This window comes from Panicum virgatum, chromosome 2K, assembly GCF_016808335.1.
Source record: "Panicum virgatum strain AP13 chromosome 2K, P.virgatum_v5, whole genome shotgun sequence".
NCBI classification, from domain to species: Eukaryota; Viridiplantae; Streptophyta; class Magnoliopsida; order Poales; family Poaceae; genus Panicum; species Panicum virgatum.
The window spans coordinates 64314638-64335494 of NC_053137.1; the positions used below are offsets into that span (position 1 = coordinate 64314638).

Here is a 20857-nt window from a genome sequence, read left to right on the forward strand (position 1 = left end):
CATCGTACATACATAGTTACGCCAGGAGACAAAAGACGCTTTTATTTTGTCTGTCGTGGTCAATTTCTCCTTATAAAGATATAAGCTCAGTATCCACCAACGATTCTATTGAGCTGTGCGCAATGCTACGCACTTAAAGAAAACTATCCGAGATGTCATCTCGGCTTCACAAATATTCACCGGTACCTGTTTGACTAAAAATTAAAAATGTAATTTCACACAACAACTGTTATATGAGCATCCGGCAGCCGACGTGATGTCCTGTGATTTATTACGGACATGGTGGTGAGTTTTTTCATGAAAGAACTTTCGTTCCATTAAACTAGAGATGCAGTGATATCACTGGTCATCAAGTTCTCGACGCCCACGAACATACCTTCCCAAGAAAAAAATGGTATTACGAGGGCAGTCCCAACCCAGATTTTATCATGGAGTCTAAGTATATTTATAGTTTTATTTATAGTTTTTTTACTGATGTGGCACCCTAATTATTGAAAAGAGAAGGAAAAAAACAAGACTTGGGAGCCTCCGCAGCTCTGCTACGCTGCTTGGCCGATGGCACGCAGGGACATGATGTTCGCGAGAGGGATGCAAAATTGTGTAGCCATATATTGATGATGATTGGACTTACGAGTATCTCTTCTCTAAAAGAACACTGATTGTTTGATAATTAAGGACACGGCCATGATGATGAGTTCTTCAAGTTTTTTATTCTCGAATGGCTATATAGGAGAAGCAGTACAAAGAAATATACAATCAAATGGCGGTGAGGATGAGTGCGTCGCGGACGGGTGCCCGCGCTGGGGCGTCGCCGGTGCCGGCGACGACGGCGCCCATGCCGCCGCCCACCGCTCGGTCGTCCCCATCCCGAGCACCTCCTTCCGGTGAGACATCGCGATCGCCCCGGGAGCGGGAGACCCAGAGACTTTCAAACGCGAGGCCCCCACTCTGCAGTGGGTCATCGTCTTCGAGTGGGTCTTCCTCACGGGGCGCGACACTTGGCGTCCGATCCAGGGGGAAGCTCGCGGATTTGGCGGACAAGAAGCTCCACCTCGACGAGGTAGTTGAATCCTTCTTCGGTCAGCTTTGGGTGATCCCGTCTTCCTCCTCCTCTTCCTTCCACTATGCCTGCCGCCACTCTCCTAGGGTTTCGGATGGCGATTTCCTTACCTGGGTGAGGAAGGACTTGGTCAGGGATCGGAATTTCTCCTTCAACGATTGCTTCCCAGTCCACAAATCCGATCGCCTTGACTCCAGACCAACATGAATCAGCTCCAAGGAGATCTGGAAAAGTGTGAATCAGAGGAAATCGTATGCAGAGGCCGTGAGAGAGGGGAGAATGGCAGAAGAAAGGGGAAGATGGATCTGGCAGCCAGAGCCTCAACGTCCTCAACGACCAGCACGCCGAGATCCGCCCCTGAACCGGCAGCAGCACCAGCAACTTCCTCGTGCCAACCCCCCGAGATCGCAAGCTCCTGCAGGACGCCCCCCTCAGGGTCCCCCAGCACAACCTACGGGGCGTCAACAGCATGCTCCACCAAATCGTCCGCAGCAACAGTTTCAGCGCAAGCAGAAGCCTCAAGTTGAACAGGGAGATGCTCCACCAACTATTGATGCAAGGCACTGCTCTCTTACATGCTTCAATTGCGGGAACCAGGACATTTATAGGAATTTGTGGGAAACCCAAGGTCTGTTTCATCTGTGCTATCCCGGGTCACCACATGGATGTTTGCCCTCGCTGGTCACAACCCCTCCCGACAGCAGAATTCTATGGTAGCGCCAGTCAGGGTTTGGGATTTTACCATGTTGAGGTGGCTGAATCTGGGCCAAGCCAGTGGCTGAATCTCACGAACTGTGGTGTAGTTAGAATTCTATCTGGGCAAATCTCTTTGGTTGAACTTGAGAAGGAACTTGCTGACATCTATTGCAGAGATTGGCAGTGGAAGATCAGAGAACTAGAGCCTGGACACTTTCTAGTTAGGTTTCCTCCCCATAAAAAGGTAGCTGATATAAAAAATTACCCCTCAATTGGTTTGAGAAAACCTGGTGTGCAGATTGAGGTGATAGAGTGGGTGGGGGAAACTGACCCCTTTGAGGAACTTCAGGAAGTGTGGGTTCAAATCAGGGGTATACCTCCTAAATGGTGTGACTGGGGTGTTTTTGATCAGATTACCTCTGGTTTTGGTTTGTTGTTGGATGTTGATTGGCCCACTATCTTCAAGTCTTTCTATGAAGTAGTGAGGGTGAAGCTAGCTTGTAGAGCCCCAGCAAAGATACCTATGGAGAGGCTCTTTGAAATGATGAGAAAGCTTTATCTTATCTCCTTTACTATGGAAAATGAAGATAAACAGATTGCTGAGTCTACAAATCTTGAGGATCATGACAATGATGATAATAATCAAGATGATGATTGAGATGCCCGTGGGGCTAGGACCTTGTGATGAGTGATTGAACAACACGGTGTGCGTGTGATGTTTCTCTTGGTTGGTATCGTTGCAGGTGATAGGTGGAGACTGAACATGCGGCGATGTGTGAAGAATGAAGATATGAAGCCACGCTGATGGACTGAGAGCGGTGAAGGGTGGATCAAGACTTGCGTTCGAGGGATTTGAGATCGTGCGGTGTATGTCTACTGTACCTGACGACACAACGAGAGAACATTGGTGGACGGTTTCTTGGTTAAGCCACAAAACCAAGATCCCGGACGTTCGTTGCGGCGGACGTGGCCGAAGACGGGACAATTGTCTATCACGAGAAGATTCCGGATCGTCGTGCGGCGAGATCACGGGACGCCATGGTGCTAGATGGAAGGATCGCGGACATCGAGATTGTTTGCCGTGGAGGATGATATTGCATGATACGCGCCGATTACATTAATTTGATTTACATAATGGCAAATTTATAATTTAGGTAGTGCCACCCTATGGGTTATAAATATGTGGCACCTAGGATTGAGGGGTACGCGGTTTTAGAATTTTTGGGGCGTTTGCTACAGTAGCAGCGGTGAACAGTTCCGCACTACAGTAGCCGCCTCTCTGAAGCTCTTCTTGCGTGCACTCCTCTCTCCGGTCTAGCCTAGGGTTTAATTCCTAGCGAGGGATTTTTGTTGATCTCTCTAATCAAGAGAGGGAGGATGATCGGGCGGAGGCTAGATGCAATTTTGTAAGAACAAGTACTTGGTTTAATACTTTATCATTAAGTATTGTTTTTCGTTTCGTTGCATCGCGTTTTGTTCTTCGTCAGGTTTATCGTCGGTTTCAATCTAGGTTTTCTTGATCCGCATTTTATACTTAATTTCCTTGCATAATATTTTGGGAATAGCTTTCTAGTGATCTTGTGAACCTACGTTTCGAGTTTCGTCCCGTTTGGATCTAATTTGCTAAAGTTCTTGAAATTTGGGAGTTTGATCTGTTTGCTTCCATGCGAATTTATTTTGAGTTGCTCCCATCCCCCCCTCTGGTCGCATTTTTCGGTCCTACAATGATGAAGCTGATGACCTAGATGGAAATCAAGATGAAAACACCATGGATACAGAAAGACCTCATGCTGGGTCAAGTAACCAGAAATCAAATGCTGAATCTGATCCCAGACTGAGTATGGGCTTTAAAGCCAAATATGTACAAACTGCTGCTATGCAATTGACACCTGAACATTCATACCCAGCTGCTGATACTCTACCTAAGGCTCAAACAGAAAGTCCTGATTCTGAACAGAAGTCCCAGTGGGAGCAACTCAGGAAAATTGCCCAAGATTTTACTGTCCATGATGGCTCTAAATTGCTAAAAGAGCTGGAGATGGGGACTGATAGTGAATCTGATGGAGATGAGCTGATGGATGATGAGGACAAATCACTGCTTCTCACAGCAACTAAAAGAAATCTACTAGATGATCTGGATAGTTGTGCTACCCCCAATGACAACATGCAATTTCACCAAGCTAAACCCAAAAAGCAAAAATGGGGACCTGTACTGCAAAAAGAGAGACCAAGAAGGAATGAGGGAGACACAAGGACAACTCTGCAGAAGGCTACTGATCTCAAGAGCATCAGAAACCTGGAGATCCCCAATAGGGGCACAAGTAAAACTAATACTACCAATTCTAATTCTTTTGCCGTGCTTGAGCATGATTACCTTATAGATATTGCTGATAAGGTTAACCTTTCATTGGGTGCTAGTGCCCATACAATTCACATGAATATTGATAATATGATTCAAGAGGATAATGAAAAATGTTCTAAGTTTGAAAGTGATAATCCAGAGATCCTTTTACCTAGTTCTATGGAAATTTAAAAAGTTGATGGGCAATAGCCCCTCCATTTTTGGGGAACAAGTGGTTGATTATGACAATCACCACTCACAAAATCAGGCCAAGACTACTTGGTCTCAGATAGTTTAGAGCAGTATTGATGCTGACAAAACAAAACATGTTATCAAATGATAGGTTCCTTCTTGAACATTCGTGGCCTGAATAAAACAGGCAGAGTAAGATGCTTAAAAGATCTTATCTCTCTCAACTCTTTAGACTTTGTTGGTATTCAGGAAACTAAAAAGAACTCTTTCCATTAATCTTTCCTTTCTGATATAGACAACAATTTTAGTTGGAATTTCTTACCTGCTGTTGGTACTGCTGGTGGTGTGTTAGTAGGACTCAGGAAAACTAAATTTGACATTTTACAATGGGATATCAACCAGTTTTGTGTTTCTGTTTATGTCAGAAACATCTGTGACAACGTCATGTGGAGGTTGGTTACTATTTATGGTTCATCTTATGATGAAAATAAGCAGGAATTTATCACTGAACTTCATAATATTATGGATAAATGGGATGGACCCACAATAGTGGGTGGAGATTTCAATTTAACCAAAGCTAGTTCAGATAAAAATAATGGTAATATTAATTACCATTGGACAGATCTTTTCAATGACTGGGTTAACCAGTGGGGTCTAATAGAATTAAAGAATCCCTGCAGATCCTTCACTTGGACTAATAACCAAGAACAACCTATAATGGCTCTTTTAGATAGAGTCTTTTCCACTACTGACTTTGAGGCACACTACCCACATATGGGATTAAAAAGTGCACCAAGAGCAGGTAGTGACCATGTTCTTTCAGTAATTAATCTTGGCATTAGTCATATACCAAAGCCTTATCTATTTTGTTTTGAGAAATTGTGGCTTTCTCAAGAAGGTTTTATGGATCTGGTTAAAGCCAACTGGGAAATGCCTTGTTCTAATCAGCATCTTTTAGATGTCTGGCACTGCAAGCTGAAGCGTCTTAGGAAATTACTTGAAGGGTGGTCCATGAATGTTAATGCTGACTTGAAAAAAAGAAAACTCGAGCTACTTCAAAAATTTGATATTCTGGATGTCTTCTCTGAAGAAAATAATCTGGATGCTAATGACAAAGAGAGATTGGAAACAATTCAGAAGGAGTTGGATCTTATCTGGAATATGGAAGAGACCAAAGCCAAACAAAGATCCAGAGATAGAAATATTATTGAAGGTGACAAAAATACTGCCTATTTCCAGGCTCTTGCCAATTAGAGGAAGAGAAAGAAAAAGATTTCTATCATCAATGGTCCCCAAGGCCAAGTAACAGAAAACCAGGACATGCTTCAAATAGCCACTGATTTTTACAAAAATCTATTTGGCCATGAGGATAAACCAGATATTCACCTTAGTGAATCTTTTTGGGAAGTCAGTGATCTGCTGATTGCTGAAGAGAATAAAAATCTGTCTAACCCCCTTTCTGAAGAGGAGATCAAACTTGCCATTTTTTATTCCTATGCTGATGGAGCACCTGGCCCAGATGGCTTCCCCTTTCTCTTCTACCAAAAATTCTGGGATTTGATTAAAGCAGATTTCATGGCCTTAGTCAAAGAATTCAACACTGGGTCCTTAGACATTTCTAGGCTCAACTATGTTATTTTAACTCTGATCCCAAAAGAAGCTGAGGCCACTGAGCTGAAAAAATTTAGACCCATTGCTCTGAATAATTGCAGTTTCAAGATTTTGAGTAAAGCCTTGAATAATAGGCTACTCAAAATCATTGATAGGCTGATCTCACCTAATCAAACTGCCTTCATTAAAGGGAGATATATCTTAGAGAGTGTTGTTGCAGCTCATGAGATTATACATGAGGTGGCAAGAAGGAAAGAGGAAGATATTATCCTGAAGCTAGATTATGAAAAAGCTTATGATAGAGTTAACTGGGATTTTCTGCTGGAAGTTCTTAAATCCAGAGGTTTCAGCCACCAGTGGGTCAACTAGATTACCATGCTGACTCAGGGGGGTCTGTTTGTGCGAGGCTTAATGATGAGAATGGGTCCTACTTTACTACTGGTAAAGGCCTAAGACAAGGAGATCCTTTATCACCTCTTCTCTTTAATCTAGTGATCGATGTTTTTACCAAAATCTTGATTAAAGCTGCAGATCAGGGGATCATTAGTGGCCTGTTGACAGGTCTTTGTGAGGGGGGGGGGTTGTGAGTCTGCAATATGCAGATGACACAATTCTTTTTCTCCAAAATAACATCCCTAAAGCTATTCACTTCAAGTGGTTATTAACCTGCTTTGAAAAACTGTCAGGCATGAAGATCTATTACAATAAAAGTCACCTTATTACCCTGGGAGTGCCTGAAGAACTAAAAGTGAAGCTAGCAAGACTTTTCTGCTGTAACATTGGGGAGCTCCCTATTAAATATCTAGGTGTACCCCTTCATTACAATAGGCTCAAGAGGGAAGAAATACAACCAGTTGTGGATAAGTTGATGAAAATGATTGCTGGTTGGAAAGAGAAATTACTCTCCAGTGCTGGGAAACTTACCTTGCTCAAATCTTGCTTAGCTAGCATCCCCATCTACCTTCTTTCAGTAATTAAGTTCCCCAAATGGGCCATAGAGAATATTAACTCTCATATGGCCAATTTTCTTTGGAATGATCAAGAAGGCAAACATAAATACCATCTCTCAAACTTCCAAGGCTTGACCCAAAGGAAAGAGTTTGGTGGTTGGGGGATCCCTAATCTTAGTTGCCTGAATATGAGTCTCCTCTCAGCTTGGATCAATAGATACCAGCTGAGTGATAATAAGCTCTGGAAACAAATTGTTGACCATAAGTACAGCACCTCTGATCCTAATATCTTCTGTTGTTCTGAAATTGGTTCTTCTCCCTTTTGGAAGGGAGTGCTTTGGGCTAGCAAAGCAACCAAGTTAGGTGTCACCTGGAAGATTGGAAATGGTAACTCTGTGAGATTTTGGGAAGATCACTGGTTTGGCAACTGTAGCCTTGCAATTCAATTTTGGGATCTTTATATCCTAGCTGATCAAAAGAACAAAAGTGCGGCAGAGCTGTGGGATGGGGAGTCCCTGAAAATTACCTTTAGGAGACAAGTCTCACCTAGACTTTTTAACTTGTTGCATGAGCTGACGGCTATAGCTTCATCAATTAACTTTATTGATGATTGTGATTCCATTATATGGGCTTTTAATGGAAGTAGTAGGTTTTCAGTCCAAGCTGTGTACAAAACTATTACCTTTAGAGGGGTGCAGCCTGTTTATACCCCTTGTATTTGGGGCTTAGTTGTTCCTCCTAGAATACATATCTTCCTTTGGCTTCTTTCCATCAATAAGACTCTCACTAGAGATAATCTATCTAAGAGGAAGAAAAATATGGTGGATATCTCCTGCTTGTTTTGTACAGAAAATGAATCGGTTTGTCATCTCTTTTTTAACTGCATGGTGGCAAAAAAATTGTTGGTCTTACCTTAATGATATATTTCTTACTGATCTGGGTGGTAACTTTGAAGCTACGGCCGTTGGTGGGTCAGTAATACTAGATATAAAGTTATGAACTGTTGCTCGGCCGCGCTTATGTGGTGTTTATGGAAAACTCGGAATGATCTGTGTTTTCAGGGCAAGATTGGCGGGACGAAAAAGTGGTGATAAAGAAAGTGGTGAACACGTTGAAATGCTGGTGCATTCTGTTCAAGGATGGAGACTTTATGTCGCTGGACCAGGTCATACAGTCCCTGTACAACAAACTGCAACAACCTCTCCTCATGGGACCGAGCTCTCAGCTGTCGAGCTCCCTGGTGGCGAACGGGTCTTCTTCGGCTCCATCTGCTGGGACCGTTGCCTTCAGAAGTGCTCAACCAACAACGCGCCGTGCATGATGTAACGACAACTGCTGAACATTTGGATGTAATAGGTAGCTGGCTCGATGAGCGTATCTTTGAACCTCCTTGACCCAGCGCGATGCTGTGGTTTTGCTGTCACTTTGAGCTAAACTCTGTGGATGCTTTGTTTCTTGAAATAAAGCGGGAAAACATATTCTCTAAAAAAACAAGACTTGGTTTCTAGATAAGACCTTAAGTCTACGCGCCCTTCAATGCCCAAGAAACCAATGAGACTTGCGTTGTGGAGGGGGCGTGGAGTCCATGGATCTTGTGATAGAAGAAAAACAATAAATGATTTTATGTATAAAAATTACTATTACACACTTTACATTGGGAAGTATAGTTTCTTGTGATGGAGTCTTTGAGGCTTAAAACTCTACGAGTGGAGTCTGCATGGGACTGGCCTGAGCACACTTACATCCAAACGCCGCCACAGCATGCGTGTGGAGGGTTTTGCGTGTACAGCTGTTTCTGGACGAGCTGTTCGGTTGGGCTAAAATGGTCGGGCCTGAGCTGCTGCTGGAGCAGCCAGCCAACCAGAGGGTGCAGATTACTGCCGCTAAACACAGGGTGCCGATCATTGCCTAATCATTTTCATTTCACTCCGCCATTAAAACCACACCGCTATAAAAGACCCAAACCCACCTCCCCTTCTCTTCCCCAGGGGATCCCTCCTCTCCTCTCTCATCTTGCCTTTCCCTTAGCCATTCTCCAAGACACACGCCGAGGGAAGGGAGGGAGAGAGAAAGAGAGGGGTCTTCCTCCTCTTTATCTAGTAGCAACAGCCGAGGAAAAGAGTGGAGACCTTCGGCACCCAAGGAGACCAGTTCTTGCTGTACCAAGTACTACTAGTACTACTCGAGTAGGAGGAGGTCGCTGTTTGCTGCGATCTTGATTGACTGATTGAGATGGGCATCCTCTGCTTCGGCGCTTCCTCCGCCCTGCTCTGCGGGGAGGACAGGAACAGCATCTTCGGCCTGGGCTCCTGCGACGGCGGCGGCGACGAGCCTGTGGAGGTGGGGAGTGGCCTCGCTTTCTTTGACGACGCCGGCGCCGTGTTCCCGGTGGACACCGATGAGGCCGTGCGGGCGCTGATGGAGAAGGAGACGAACCACATGCCTCTTGAGGGCTATGCGGAGAGGCTGGAGCACGCCGGATTGGAGTCATCTTGGAGGAGAGACGCCATGGATTGGATTTGCAAGGTGAAAGAAAATAAGAAACACAAAATCTCTAGGATTTATTATATCACTAGCTCTTGCATTTCGTTCCTTTTTCTCCGGTGGACAAATTGATTGATTTTAGGATGGTGGTTGCATGCTTGCATTATCCCTTTTGACTTCGTGTGAACCTCATTTTCGGCTGCGTATCCTGCATCCTGTGCCTGCTGCCAAATCGACCATCACGATATTGCAATGAGCCTGCCACCCCCCTTGGCCCTTAGCCCTTGTCCCTTGCCCCTTCTATCTACAAATGTTTGTTTTAAGTAGAAACTGACGTGCTGCTGATCTTGTCTTCTCTCATGTGGGCTGCAGGTCCATTCCTACTACAACTTTGGACCACTCAGTCTTTATCTCGCTGTGAATTACCTGGATAGATTCCTCTCCTCGTATAATCTCCCAGTAAGAATCTGATGAAGATACTCATTTGTTGGTTCCTTACTGTGTCCAGTTAATCTCTTGCTGATGGATGCGGTTTTTCTATTTTGTTTGTTCTTGTTGTAGCATGACCAGCCTTGGATGAAACAGTTGCTGTCAGTTGCTTGCCTATCTCTTGCTGTCAAGATGGAGGAGACCGTGGTCCCTCTTCCTGTGGACCTTCAGGTGAGAAATTACAGCATTGTGCTTGCTAACAAATAATTGTTCAGTGGTCGTTTGATGAAATTGTTAAAATGTGGTTGCTGTACCATAGGTCTGGGATGAGAAGTTTGAGTTTGAAGCAAGGACTATTGGGAGGATGGAGCTCCATATCCTGACCACCCTAAAATGGAGAATGCAGGCTGTGACCCCGTTCACTTTCATCAGCTACTTCCTGGATAAGTTCAGTGAAGGGAAGCCGCCGAGTTTTGCACTGGCCTCACAGTGCGCCGAGATCATAGTTGGCACTCTCAAAGGTTCGATTGACCATAGCCATGTCACCTGATCATCTGATGGATTCATTTGCCTGCATTTCCAGTGACAGGATGTTTCGGTGTTCTGACTAGAATATCTATGTGGTATGGGGGGTTTACAGGCTCTACATTCTTGCCATTCAAACCATCTGAGATTGCTGCAGCGGCAGCGCTAGCAGCGGTTTCTTCAAATCAGGTTGTTGGCTTTGAGAGTGTTCTTTCAGCATCTGAAATCCCTGTAAATAAGGTCAGTTTCTCTTAACATGCGCAAAGATCAATCGTTGCAACGTTGCCATTAACACCGTTTCTCAAAGTGCAAAGCTTGCATCTTCTATTTCATTCCAGGAGATGATTGCTAGATGCTATGAGCTAATGCAAGAGCGGGCATTGGTGAAGAAGAGAGTGCACATTAATGGAAGCCCTTCAGTGCCACAGAGCCCAATTGGTGTGCTGGATGCAGCATACTTCAGCTTTAGGAGCGAAGATGATGCAACATTAGGATCGTCACAGTCAAACATCAGTAGTAACAACAACAATCAGGTTTCTACTCCAGCTTCCAAGAGGAGAAGGCTAAGCATTTCATCAACCTGATCAGAGCATATACCGTAAATATATCCATTGGTAGCGTCTGCATTGTGCGCTTATTTATGCTGTGATCATCTTAACCTCAGAGCTCATCAGGGTAGAAAGTAGTGGTACAGAAGGATCCAGTGAAGCATTGTAACAAGCAGAGGATGATGGCAGTAATAAGTTAGTACCGACTTCTTGATCTCTGAGAAGAAAGAGGTGAGGAGGAAGCTTCTTCCTCTAGCAATTTTGTAATTCCCTACCTCACCTTCCTCTTTGTTTTATTCAATTTTTTTCACCATCCGAAAGGCATTTGCGAGGAGATCTTTGTGGATATGATATTGGAGATGCGAGGATGAGAGAGAGAGAAATCAACAAAAAAAGATTTTCATTTTTGTTCCTATGTTCTTTGCTAATATATATTTGAAGTAACCTGTGAGAACTGCTGCCATTCTGAGAAAAATTGTGTTGATTCTTCAATGCAGTCTCTTATGACTGGGTTTGTATGAGTGCTTGTCTGTGGTACTTGTCCGTGCATCGTATTTTTATGAAGTGAACATATCATAAGCCGGTGCAAATCTTGGCATGGTTTTGCACAAAGAAAGGTAAGCTTCTGTTTGATAGTGAGATGGAGAACAAGGGACAAAGCAAATGCCCCCCTTTCTCCACAGAGAAAGAAGCCATTAGCAGTCAGGGCTATGAACAGCAATGTTGACTTGTACCTAGAACAAATGATCAAATCATGCCCAACCATGTCTTTGTCAATGTTTTGGTTCTTATCTGAGGTTTTTGTCCCTTTCCTCTGAACAGCATTGCAGACATACAATAGAATGAAAGCATTATCATGTGATGAACTTCCAGGACTACACCTGGAGTCTTAGCAAATATCAAAATCAAGTTATATCATTTTCAATAACTGACTAAAAGCTGAAGCGATCACTGTTGGAGAACATCATATGTGTTGATTCATCTCCATATGAAACTGAAAACATCATTGTTCAGTCTAGAACACTGATATCTTGTTACATTTGCTAACAAAAGTGCTGAGTGTAGATTGACTCAATAAATTCACCTCAAAAGGCTGGTGAAAAGCCTGCATTGTAAATTTATTGGAGCCTGTAGCTCTTTTTTCATATGGGGAGGACAGTGTCTGAAGCCAACCCCTGGAAGCGAGCTGTTCAAGGAAATGAATGGGTCGAGTAGGCTGTTGAGGAGGCCGCTGGCGGCAGGCTGCAGGCTGCAGGCGGCAGCTGCACTGCTGCAGCCATGACAACTACTACTGCTTTTTTTTGAAGAGAACTACTACTGCTTTTTAATGCAATGGTTCGGGGGTTCCTCAGCATGGCCAGCGATTAAACATGGCTGCATGTTTCTCACGAAAGTCCTCACACTGGCCAGGTACCGAGACTAATAGAACTGAAATAAGACAGGAATGGCTACAGGTACCTCACTAATACAAATAAGTTCATGATTTGTATTTACATTGAGACAAGGCTAGTCCAGACCTAAATACTCTCTGTCATTTTGGCCAGTTGGTTGCAAGTTGCAGCCGTATGCATTTCAGCCCATGCTTTTGCATATTGCAGCACATGGACCTTACTACCTGAGCATGCCATGGAAAAGTGCTAGTTGAAGAGGAATCTCTAAACAGAGGAAGGTGCTTATCGACAATTAACGGCGCCTGTACTTCTAGAATCTTTGTATGTTTATAGAACTTGTGTATATTAGACAAACACGAGATGACCCAAAACACATCACGTCGAGGAGGACCAAAGGTAGTAGGCATCTTTTTAATCAAGTGCATCTGTTCTGCTGGCAACATGTCCCTGGTGCTATACTGACGGCAACATCCACCAACACCAAGTCGAAACCTTATTACGCCGGATTGTGTTCGGCAGTTTGTATGCACATGTGTGAGCTCACTGCACACGCTAGCAGGCTGAGTGGGTTTATGCTGCTTTTGCTTGCATTTTGTTTAGCACATCGATCATCATCTTGCCAGCAGGCGATCGGTGTACTGATGATGCATCCACAAGTGCGTTATAATGTTAGCACTGATGGATCGTCTTAGTGAATCCGGCCACTGGACAAAGACCCTAGGATTCTCTTGCGCGTACAGATACAGCAAGGCGGAAAGAGACCAAGAGGCGTATCGGCGTATCCTCTTGTCTCGCGCGCGGACCTTTTCTTGCTCGCAGCGTTGCAGGGGCCGGGTGGTCCTGTCGTCTGAGTGAAATCTGAATGGCTCCGCCCGGGCTCCAAGATTCAGAATATGTTAGCTAGCTCAATGTGGCTTTCAAGGAGCAGCCACACGTACGTAAATCCTTTCGGTTTCTTCTTCCCATTATCATCACCCGAAGAAATGATCTTCACATGCCATTGTACGCATGTAATAAGTTCCAGATGCCGCAACGATTCCATTTGTGGAGATGAGATGATGAGAATGAGCGGTAATTAGGCTAAAGGTAAAAGGCCGGCCGGCACGGCGGGCTCTGGGTGGCCGCGTGGGGGCAGCGTGGTGGCAAAGACGCCGTTTGGCCGCGCTCGCCGCGACGGATATGTGTCGACGGGGACGTGTCGCGTACTGTACGTGCGTGCCCAGGACAGGAGAGGCCAACGCGCAAGCCTCCAACCCGTAAAAGCCTGTGTGTTCCCTGGCATCACGTACAGTTCACGCAGAGGCTATCAGGCTACCGCCGAGAGCATAATTCCTAGTGATGCCTCTCTTCTCTCTGCCCCCCGTGCGTCGCGCCACGCACCCTTTCCTTTCGCAACGGACACCACCGCGCGCGCGCCTGGTCTCTCACTCGGGACGGAGTAAACTACCGCGCGCCACAGATTTACTGCACGGGTCGCGAGACGGCGCAGTAGTTGGGCCGCGTCGTGAACCGTGTGATTATTTCCTGGGCTGGCTTTGCGTTGCGTTGCGGAGACCGGTGAAAGCAAAGGAAGGAAGGGAGGGAAAGGGAGAGGAGGTGGTCGGCAGTTGTCGACGTGCCCGATCGAACGGATCCAAAGCAGCGCGCGAGCGCGGATGCCCTGCCCCCCAATCATACGACGGACGACGGGTGGTTTTCCGCGCGCGCTCGTCGCCTTTTGATGCGGCTGCCGCCTGCCGCCGAGCGCACGCCGCGGCAGCGCGCTCTGCACGAGGAGATAGACCAGGGCGACGACGCGCGGCAAGCAATCATTGCGTTTGCTTGCGAGGCCGATCGAGCTTGTGGCCTTGTGCCTAGTGGGCGAGCAGGGGCATGCAGGGGGTCCAAGGGACCCGGCGGCCACGAGGAGAGCATGGCGTTCGCCGGGCGGGGCGCCGGCGCCGTGGTGGCCGGCCTGGCCTGGTGGGTGCGCGGCGCCGGGTTGTTATTGCTCGTGACGCGGTTAATGCGTCCGCTGGTCGTAGCCGATCGAGGCCGAGCGATCGGGATCGGCTGGTGGCGCTCGTGAGGAGCGTAATGCCACGCAACCACCAGGGCTCGGCTGGCATTGCTTTCTTGGTGGGAGTGGGACGAGGCGTTTTTCTTGCGCGCTGAACCAACCGGGGGCGACAGCAAATCAGCAATGCAGTGCTGGTGGCGAATTATGGCTCGTGAGGGAGCTTCAAGTCCTAGTCCTGTGTTGGGAGTGGGGAGCATGCAGCAGCTGTACGTCCTGTGTTGGGTCCATTGCTAAATCGGGCTGCATACTTGGAAGCCTGTCCATCGACTGGACGACTAGGCGGGCCACTAGGGAGCTCGGGCCGGAAGTCATGGCGCACGCGTGACCCTCTATTTTTTTTATTAAATGACGTATTGGGCATGTTCTAAGTCAGATTTATCAAACTTATAGAAGTATTTCGTTGAATCCAGCTGATAGTATATATGTTGGATAATATAGTTATTGTTATATTTTTCTATAGATTTGATCAAAGTTAGTTAAATTTAACTTAAGATAAACCTATTACAATATTATGTATGTAAATAAAAACGGAGGATAATACGGTGTGTACTACTCCCCCATGAGCAAAGTCACTTCAGCAACCAGTACCCAGACGCGGACGGACAGGAACTTGGGACGGGGTCGCCGCCACATTTACTAGTGCTCGCGAGGGGTGGTAATGTGTCGCAGCTGCCACCACCGATAATCCGATGTGATGGAGCTGCTTGGATTTCGGGCATTTGGCCGTGTCCTGCCCAGCGTCCTGCCGGCCGGCCGCCAGCACGCTGACCTAGTGATCGGCGTGACGGTGCCGGCCTCGCGTACGTCCGGCGTGCTCCTCCGGTCCCCCTGAGCCGAGCCAGCCGTGCATGGAGACCAGCTGCATGTACTGATACTGTACCCTTCTGCACGTGAGCAGCAGCGTCTGCGGTTCGGCACCCTGCTGCAGGTCACGTGCGACAGCGCCATGCAAGCTGAATTGATCTCCGTGTCGGGATTTAACAAGCCCAACATCATTGTTGGGTTGGGCCAGGCCGCGGCGCGATCATACAGCAGGCCGAAAGGTGAACGAACAATTCGGTCCAGCCCACCGTTTAAGCACGACATTTGCCCACGCAGAAGCCCTCGCCGTCGCCCGTTTCGCGCGTGGATTTGGCCGCGGCGGCGACTCCGCAACCCCGCACCGCCGAGTGGCCAACGCAACCAGAGCCGCCGCCTGCCGCGATGAGGAGGCGCCCAGAGCCCCGTCTCGTCCGGTCCCTCGCCACCGCCTCGCCCGCCGCGCCAACCCCGCCCCCGCTCCCGGCCTCGAAGCCGCCCCGACCCGCCGCGCCGTTCCTCGCCGTGCTCCTGCGCCGGGGCCGCGCGGCCGCCGCGTCGCTCCTCAACCGCCGCCTCCGCGCGGCGCCCGCCCCGGAGGCCTGCGCCCTGCTCTCCGCGCTCCCGGCCGTCCGCGACGCCGTCTCCTACAACACCGTCCTCGCCGCGCTCTGCCGCCGCGGGGGCGACCTCCCCGCGGCGCTCTCCCTCCTCCGCGACATGTCGCGGGAGCCCTGCCCGGGCGCCCGCCCCACCGCCGTCTCTTACACCACGGTCATGCGCGGGCTCTGCGCGGCGCGCCGCGCGGACGAGGCCGTCGGCTGGCTCCGGACCATGCGGGACCGCGGCGTCCGCCCCGACGTCGTCACGTACGGCACGCTCATCCAAGGGCTCTGCGACGCCGCGGAGGTCGACGGGGCCGTGGAGCTGCTGAATGAGATGTGCGGCAGTGGTATCGAGCCGAACGTGGTTGTGTACAGCTGCTTGCTGCGGGGGTACTGCAAGTCCGGCCGGTGGCACGACGTAGGCAAGGTGTTTGAAGAAATGTCCCGGCGGGGGATTCAGCCGGATGTTATCATGTTCACAGGTTTAATCGACAGCCTGTGTAAAGAGGGGAAGACAGGAAAGGCTGCAAAGGTGAAGGACATGATGGTGGACTGGGGGTTGGAGCCAAATGCGGTGACATACAATGTGCTGATCAATGCCCTGTGCAAGGAAGGATCGGTGAGGGAGGCAATGAATCTAAAGAAGGAGATGGTACAGAAGGGGGTAGTGCCGGATGCTGTGACATACAACACCCTGATTGCAGGTCTTTCTGGTGTGCTCGAGATGGATGAGGCAATGGGGTTGCTTGAGGAGATGATCCAAGGTGATATCGTGCTTGAGCCTGATGTGTTCACGTACAACTCGGTTATACATGGACTATGTAAGATTGGTCGGATGTTCCAAGCAGTCAAAGTTCGTGAGATGATGGCTGAGAGGGAATGTATGTTTGACTTGGTGACCTACAATTGTCTGATTGGTGGATTCCTTAGGGTTCACAAGGTTAAGATGGCTATGAAGCTAATGAACGAGCTGGCTAGTTCTGGATTGAATCCTGATTCCTTCACCTATAGCATTCTGATAAATGGCTTCAGCAAGATGTGGGAAGTTGACCGTGCGGAAAAGTTCTTGTGTACGATGAGAGAACATGGCTTAGAGCCTGAGCTAGCTCACTATATTCCTTTGCTTGCAGCTATGTGTCAACAGGGAATGATGGAGCGGGCTACCATTTTGTTCAATGAAATGGATAAGAACTGCAGGCTTGATGTTGTCGCATATAGCACAATGATCCATGGTGCTTGCAAATCAGGGGATAAGAAAATGGTTAAACAATTGATTAAAGATATGCTTGGTGAGGGTCTGACTCCTGATGCCGTGACATATTCTATTATAATCAACATGTTTGCAAAACTTAATGACCTAGAAGAAGCTGAGAAGGTACTTAAACAGATGACTGCGAGTGGCTTTGCACCTGACGTTGCTGTTTTTGATTCACTGATCAAAGGTTACAGCGCTGAAGGCCAGATAAACAAGGTTCTGGAATTGATTAGTGAAATGAGAGCTAAGAATGTAGCTCTTGATTCCAAAATTATATCTACTATTGTCACTTCTCTGACAGACGAACATAAAAAAATGCTACTGGAGGTGCTACCCGATTTCTCTGAAGAAATGTTGCAAGGCAACACCGCCCCAGGAGTTCATGAACTCACTATGTAAATGATGCCCTGCACTTCGAACCTGGTGTCACTGGATGAACCCCAATCCATGTTCTTGTGGACAGATAGCCTGCAGATTTGAAGGCTAATGTATGTGTTCCTATGTTTGAGATTCCGTTCAGTTAACTTTACATGATTTATCTGTGTGAAGTTGAGGTGGCAACGACCATAGATTTGTTGTTAGTGGTACTGGTGGGTCCCAAAAAAATGAGTTAATTCCCTGAATGCCATTGAAATTTTCGTCAATCCCTTAAATGCCACTAAATGACATTGAAGGGATTTTTTTGTGTCTATGACATGTGGGGTCAATGGCAATCAAGGAATTGGCTAAAATTTTGATGGCATTGAGGGAATTGGCTCCCAAAAAATTGCTTATTGCACATTCATTTTTTAGTGTACAGATGCTGGCTGTATCATTTAGTCAAGCTGCCGCCAGTGGTATGTGAGAAAAACTGTTGTAATTATGAAGTCTGGGCTAACTTGGTTGTCAAACCATTTAGAGAGGTAGTCCTAGAAAAGCTAACTCGGTAGGGAGAACTCTTTTCTGTAGCATCTCTTTAATGGCGGATACATTTTAAGCTCTCTGTCTTTTTGTTCTTCAATCGCCAATATGAAATTTTGATCCCTCAGAGTTTTCTGGATAAGTTTACACATTGCAAGCTTCTCATATCGCTCTAACATGCTGCCATTATGCAGTTACTTGCATATTAATTTGGAAAACATTGCTTGGGGACTGATTTGTCAAAATAGATCTGGAGCACGGCACAACTTACAAGATTAAGAAACTTTGTGGGTGTTTTGGTCCCATCATGTCAGTAGGAAGGCAAAGTTTCGTCTTGCTGTAGTTTCTGACTAATTCTGTAGCTCATCTTCTTAGTTTCATTGCTTGCGCAAACTCGACACGAGAGCAACGCTAATTATCTGTGATCTGTGGCAGTGGTTGGCATTGCAGCATTGGCAGCCGAGGGCGACGGCCGTTTCCGAACTCCGGAGAGCAGGATGGCGGGTGGCCGCGCGGAGTGTTTTTTTTCCAGCAGAGCTTGTGCAAGAACCGGCGTCAAGCTTTGACTGCCAGGAACGAATAACATCAGATCCTTAAGAATTTCTCGTGCCAGATTCAAACCAGGTCGCTTGCAAGATTTACTGGAAGTCTGACCCTGAAATCCTCTCCATCCATAGGTAAAACAGCATAAAAAAGAAAAGGGGAACGTTGGATCTCTACTATCAAAAGATCCAAACTTTAGAAGAAAAAAAACTCCTGTTTGCTCAACATTAACTATACCAATAAAAAAGAGAGGAAAAGCTAAGTAACCATAGTAGAGAACCAATTTTCCCTAGCGGAGGCCACGAGCTCACGCCGAGTACAACCATTCTATGTACTGGCATACATCGGTCCATCAACCTGAAACTGGCCAAGGCTTTGCCGGCCTCGTCTGTCCATCAGCAGTTCAGCACAGCACAAGCAGCAGAAACGGCTTGAACAACGCATTACAAACTCATTGGTCATTTAGCCTAGAACAGCAATATAGCAATTCATTCCAGTGGCCATGACAGGAAACAAGGCTACAGAATTAACATAAATCCTCAGCAAAACATGACGGCTAGGTTATCATTGTCGGAAACATAAGCATGAGCATATCATCTCTAGCTGCATCGTCTAGATGCATATGCAGTCATGCGTAGATTATCTCCTTGCCACGTTTACGATAAACATGACATTCTACGGCTGGATTTGCCTTGAAAATCTTGTAGGTTTCCTTGCGTCCTCGGCTACTTGGTGAAACTTTGGCAGCCAGTTTCAAGGTCACAGTCATCAGGGGAGCACATCTGAACAAAAGCTTCAAGAAATCAATTTCATAGCCGCTTCCTTTGAAATTTACTATTTCTACTTCTTCAAGGCTCAAGTAGATATTCTGATTTCTCCAATTTTGCGGCTGATTGCAAAGGCAGTCTGGAGGACATGCTTCAACTGTCGTCCAACTCTGAAAGAGAAGTCAAGCATGTTTAATCTTCCATAACCAAAACACACATCATACTAAGCAACTATATATTCCAAGATCAAAGAATGTAGTTAAACATATTTCTTGAAAATCTATGTATTAGGATTTAGGAATAGTAGGTGAAGAATTACCGCACGACAATCAACAAACACATTAAGCTTTTGTTTAGCATTACAAATCCTTAGTAGATTCAACACCATCGCTCCATAAACATGTCCACATGTTTCAACACATAGCTCCAAAACAGAAATGTCAGGAAGATGGAACATCTCTTGCAACTTTCGGGCGTGTGTTATAGAATACTGTAGGTGCATAAAAATCACATGTCAAATGAAGCACTTCACATAATAACTCATAGTAAAGTTAAACAATTCGCCAAAATTTCCAGGACTTTGAACGTAAAAGAGTAACAATATATCGAAAGAATGGAAACGCACCGGTCTTCCTACATCCAAACTTAGGACAAAGCCGCACTCCTCAGTCTGTAACTTCAGGTTTTTCAGCCTCCACATCCCAGACACATCAATCACTACATTTTTTTCAGGATAAAAGCTAACCCCGCAATTCCACAAGATATTCTCCACCTTAGGTGCCAACAATGACATGCTGAAATCCTTATCCACGGACCTAAGTAAGGTGAATTTTTTCAGCAGGGGGGCGACAATGTCAAGACCTCGGAGCGGCTCCCAGCCGGTCACAAAGAGCTCCTCAATGGTCACCGAGTGGACCGTAATGGGGTCGAGACCCCGATAAAAATCCACCTCTAGCACGCGCAGGTATAGGCATCCTGAGATCAGGGGGCCGATATCGAAGCAGCTAGCAGCAATTGAAAGCCTCTCTAGCACTGGAAAATCACCGCCTTCGCTGGTGGTGTTAGGTGGTGGTTGAGAAGGTGCAGCCTGATCGATGTTGCGCGGGCAAAGGAAGGCACCTCGACGGCGATAGGTTCATCCGTCCAGTCCTCCATAACTACGATGTTGAGATCGACCGGGTCAAGACGCGCGGCGGCGCGGAGCAGCGAGGCGACTCCTTCCACGGAAGACGTGTGGTCGATATAGTTGGAGCAATAATAGATGTCGAGGAGGGACAACTTTGGTATGTCAACCTGTGCGAGGGCCGCTTGGAGAGCGTCGGGAGCAAGACCGCGGAAGGAGAGCTCGGGGAGGTGCCTCCAGAGGCCGCGCCACCGGCGGGAGAGGACGCTGGTGCGGGCAACGGCGGCGGCGCAGCGGAGGCGGAGCCGGGAGGTGCCTCAAGAAGTGCATGGTGATGTGAAGGTTAAGAGTTAGGGTTAATTAGATTTGTGCCATTATAATTTTTTCGTTTTTGAAATATACCATTACTATTTAAAAAACTATGCCACTGCCATTATAACTCTGCACATGTTTGAGATACGCCATTATATACGTTTAGAGATGATTTGGGCCCGGTGTCAGACGTACGGCGGGTACCGTATATTCGTATGGACAAGATTACCCCTTCCTCTTCTCTCTCACTCACTCCCTGACATAAGGG

The 20857-nt window shown here is 46.9% G+C and overlaps 3 protein-coding genes across 4 annotated transcripts; 2 read left to right on the forward strand and 1 right to left on the reverse strand.

Annotated features, from left to right (window-relative positions):
* The first annotated feature begins 8815 nt into the window (after window positions 1-8815).
* LOC120694517 (cyclin-D2-2-like) lies at window positions 8816-11328 on the forward strand. 2 transcript variants are annotated; one of them, XM_039977662.1, is made up of 7 exons: window positions 8820-8971; window positions 9017-9376; window positions 9707-9793; window positions 9896-9994; window positions 10083-10284; window positions 10404-10528; window positions 10627-11302. In XM_039977662.1, exons 2-7 carry the CDS (start codon window positions 9083-9085, stop codon window positions 10870-10872), a joined length of 1053 nt encoding a protein of 350 aa, XP_039833596.1. In that variant the 5' UTR covers window positions 8820-8971; window positions 9017-9082; the 3' UTR covers window positions 10873-11302. The 2 variants fall into 2 exon arrangements, with proteins under 2 accessions (XP_039833597.1, XP_039833596.1); XM_039977663.1 differs by having other exon boundaries at window positions 8816-9376; window positions 10627-11328.
* Window positions 11329-15388: 4060 nt separating this feature from the next.
* On the forward strand, window positions 15389-18481 carry LOC120694518 (pentatricopeptide repeat-containing protein At4g28010-like). The gene is made up of 2 exons (XM_039977664.1): window positions 15389-17432; window positions 18280-18481. Exon 1 carries the CDS (start codon window positions 15490-15492, stop codon window positions 17341-17343), a length of 1854 nt encoding a protein of 617 aa, XP_039833598.1. The 5' UTR covers window positions 15389-15489; the 3' UTR covers window positions 17344-17432; window positions 18280-18481.
* A 349-nt stretch (window positions 18482-18830) lies between these two features.
* Window positions 18831-20599, reverse strand: LOC120694519. Its single transcript, XM_039977665.1, has 3 exons — window positions 19780-20599; window positions 19474-19644; window positions 18831-19324 (listed from the first exon to the last, which is right to left on the reverse strand). Exons 1-3 carry the CDS (start codon window positions 19945-19947, stop codon window positions 19016-19018), a joined length of 648 nt encoding a protein of 215 aa, XP_039833599.1. The 5' UTR covers window positions 19948-20599; the 3' UTR covers window positions 18831-19015.
* Between the last annotated feature and the right edge of the window lie 258 nt (window positions 20600-20857).

Bases quoted from the DNA above. Each gene is read 5' to 3' on its own strand.
- LOC120694517 (XM_039977663.1), top strand. From the start codon at position 9,083: ATGGGCATCCTCTGCTTCGGCGCTTCCTCCGCCCTGCTCTGCGGGGAG. The intron at 9,377-9,706 runs GTGAAAGAAAAT...TGTGGGCTGCAG, and splicing joins CCATGGATTGGATTTGCAAG to GTCCATTCCTACTACAACTT. The intron at 10,529-10,626 runs GTCAGTTTCTCT...ATTTCATTCCAG, and splicing joins CTGAAATCCCTGTAAATAAG to GAGATGATTGCTAGATGCTA.
- LOC120694518 (XM_039977664.1), top strand. From the start codon at position 15,490: ATGAGGAGGCGCCCAGAGCCCCGTCTCGTCCGGTCCCTCGCCACCGCC.
- LOC120694519 (XM_039977665.1), bottom strand. From the start codon at position 19,947: ATGTCATTGTTGGCACCTAAGGTGGAGAATATCTTGTGGAATTGCGGG. The intron at 19,645-19,779 runs GTGCGTTTCCAT...ATGCACCTACAG, and splicing joins GTTTGGATGTAGGAAGACCG to TATTCTATAACACACGCCCG. The intron at 19,325-19,473 runs GTAATTCTTCAC...CTTCTCTTTCAG, and splicing joins TGTTTGTTGATTGTCGTGCG to AGTTGGACGACAGTTGAAGC.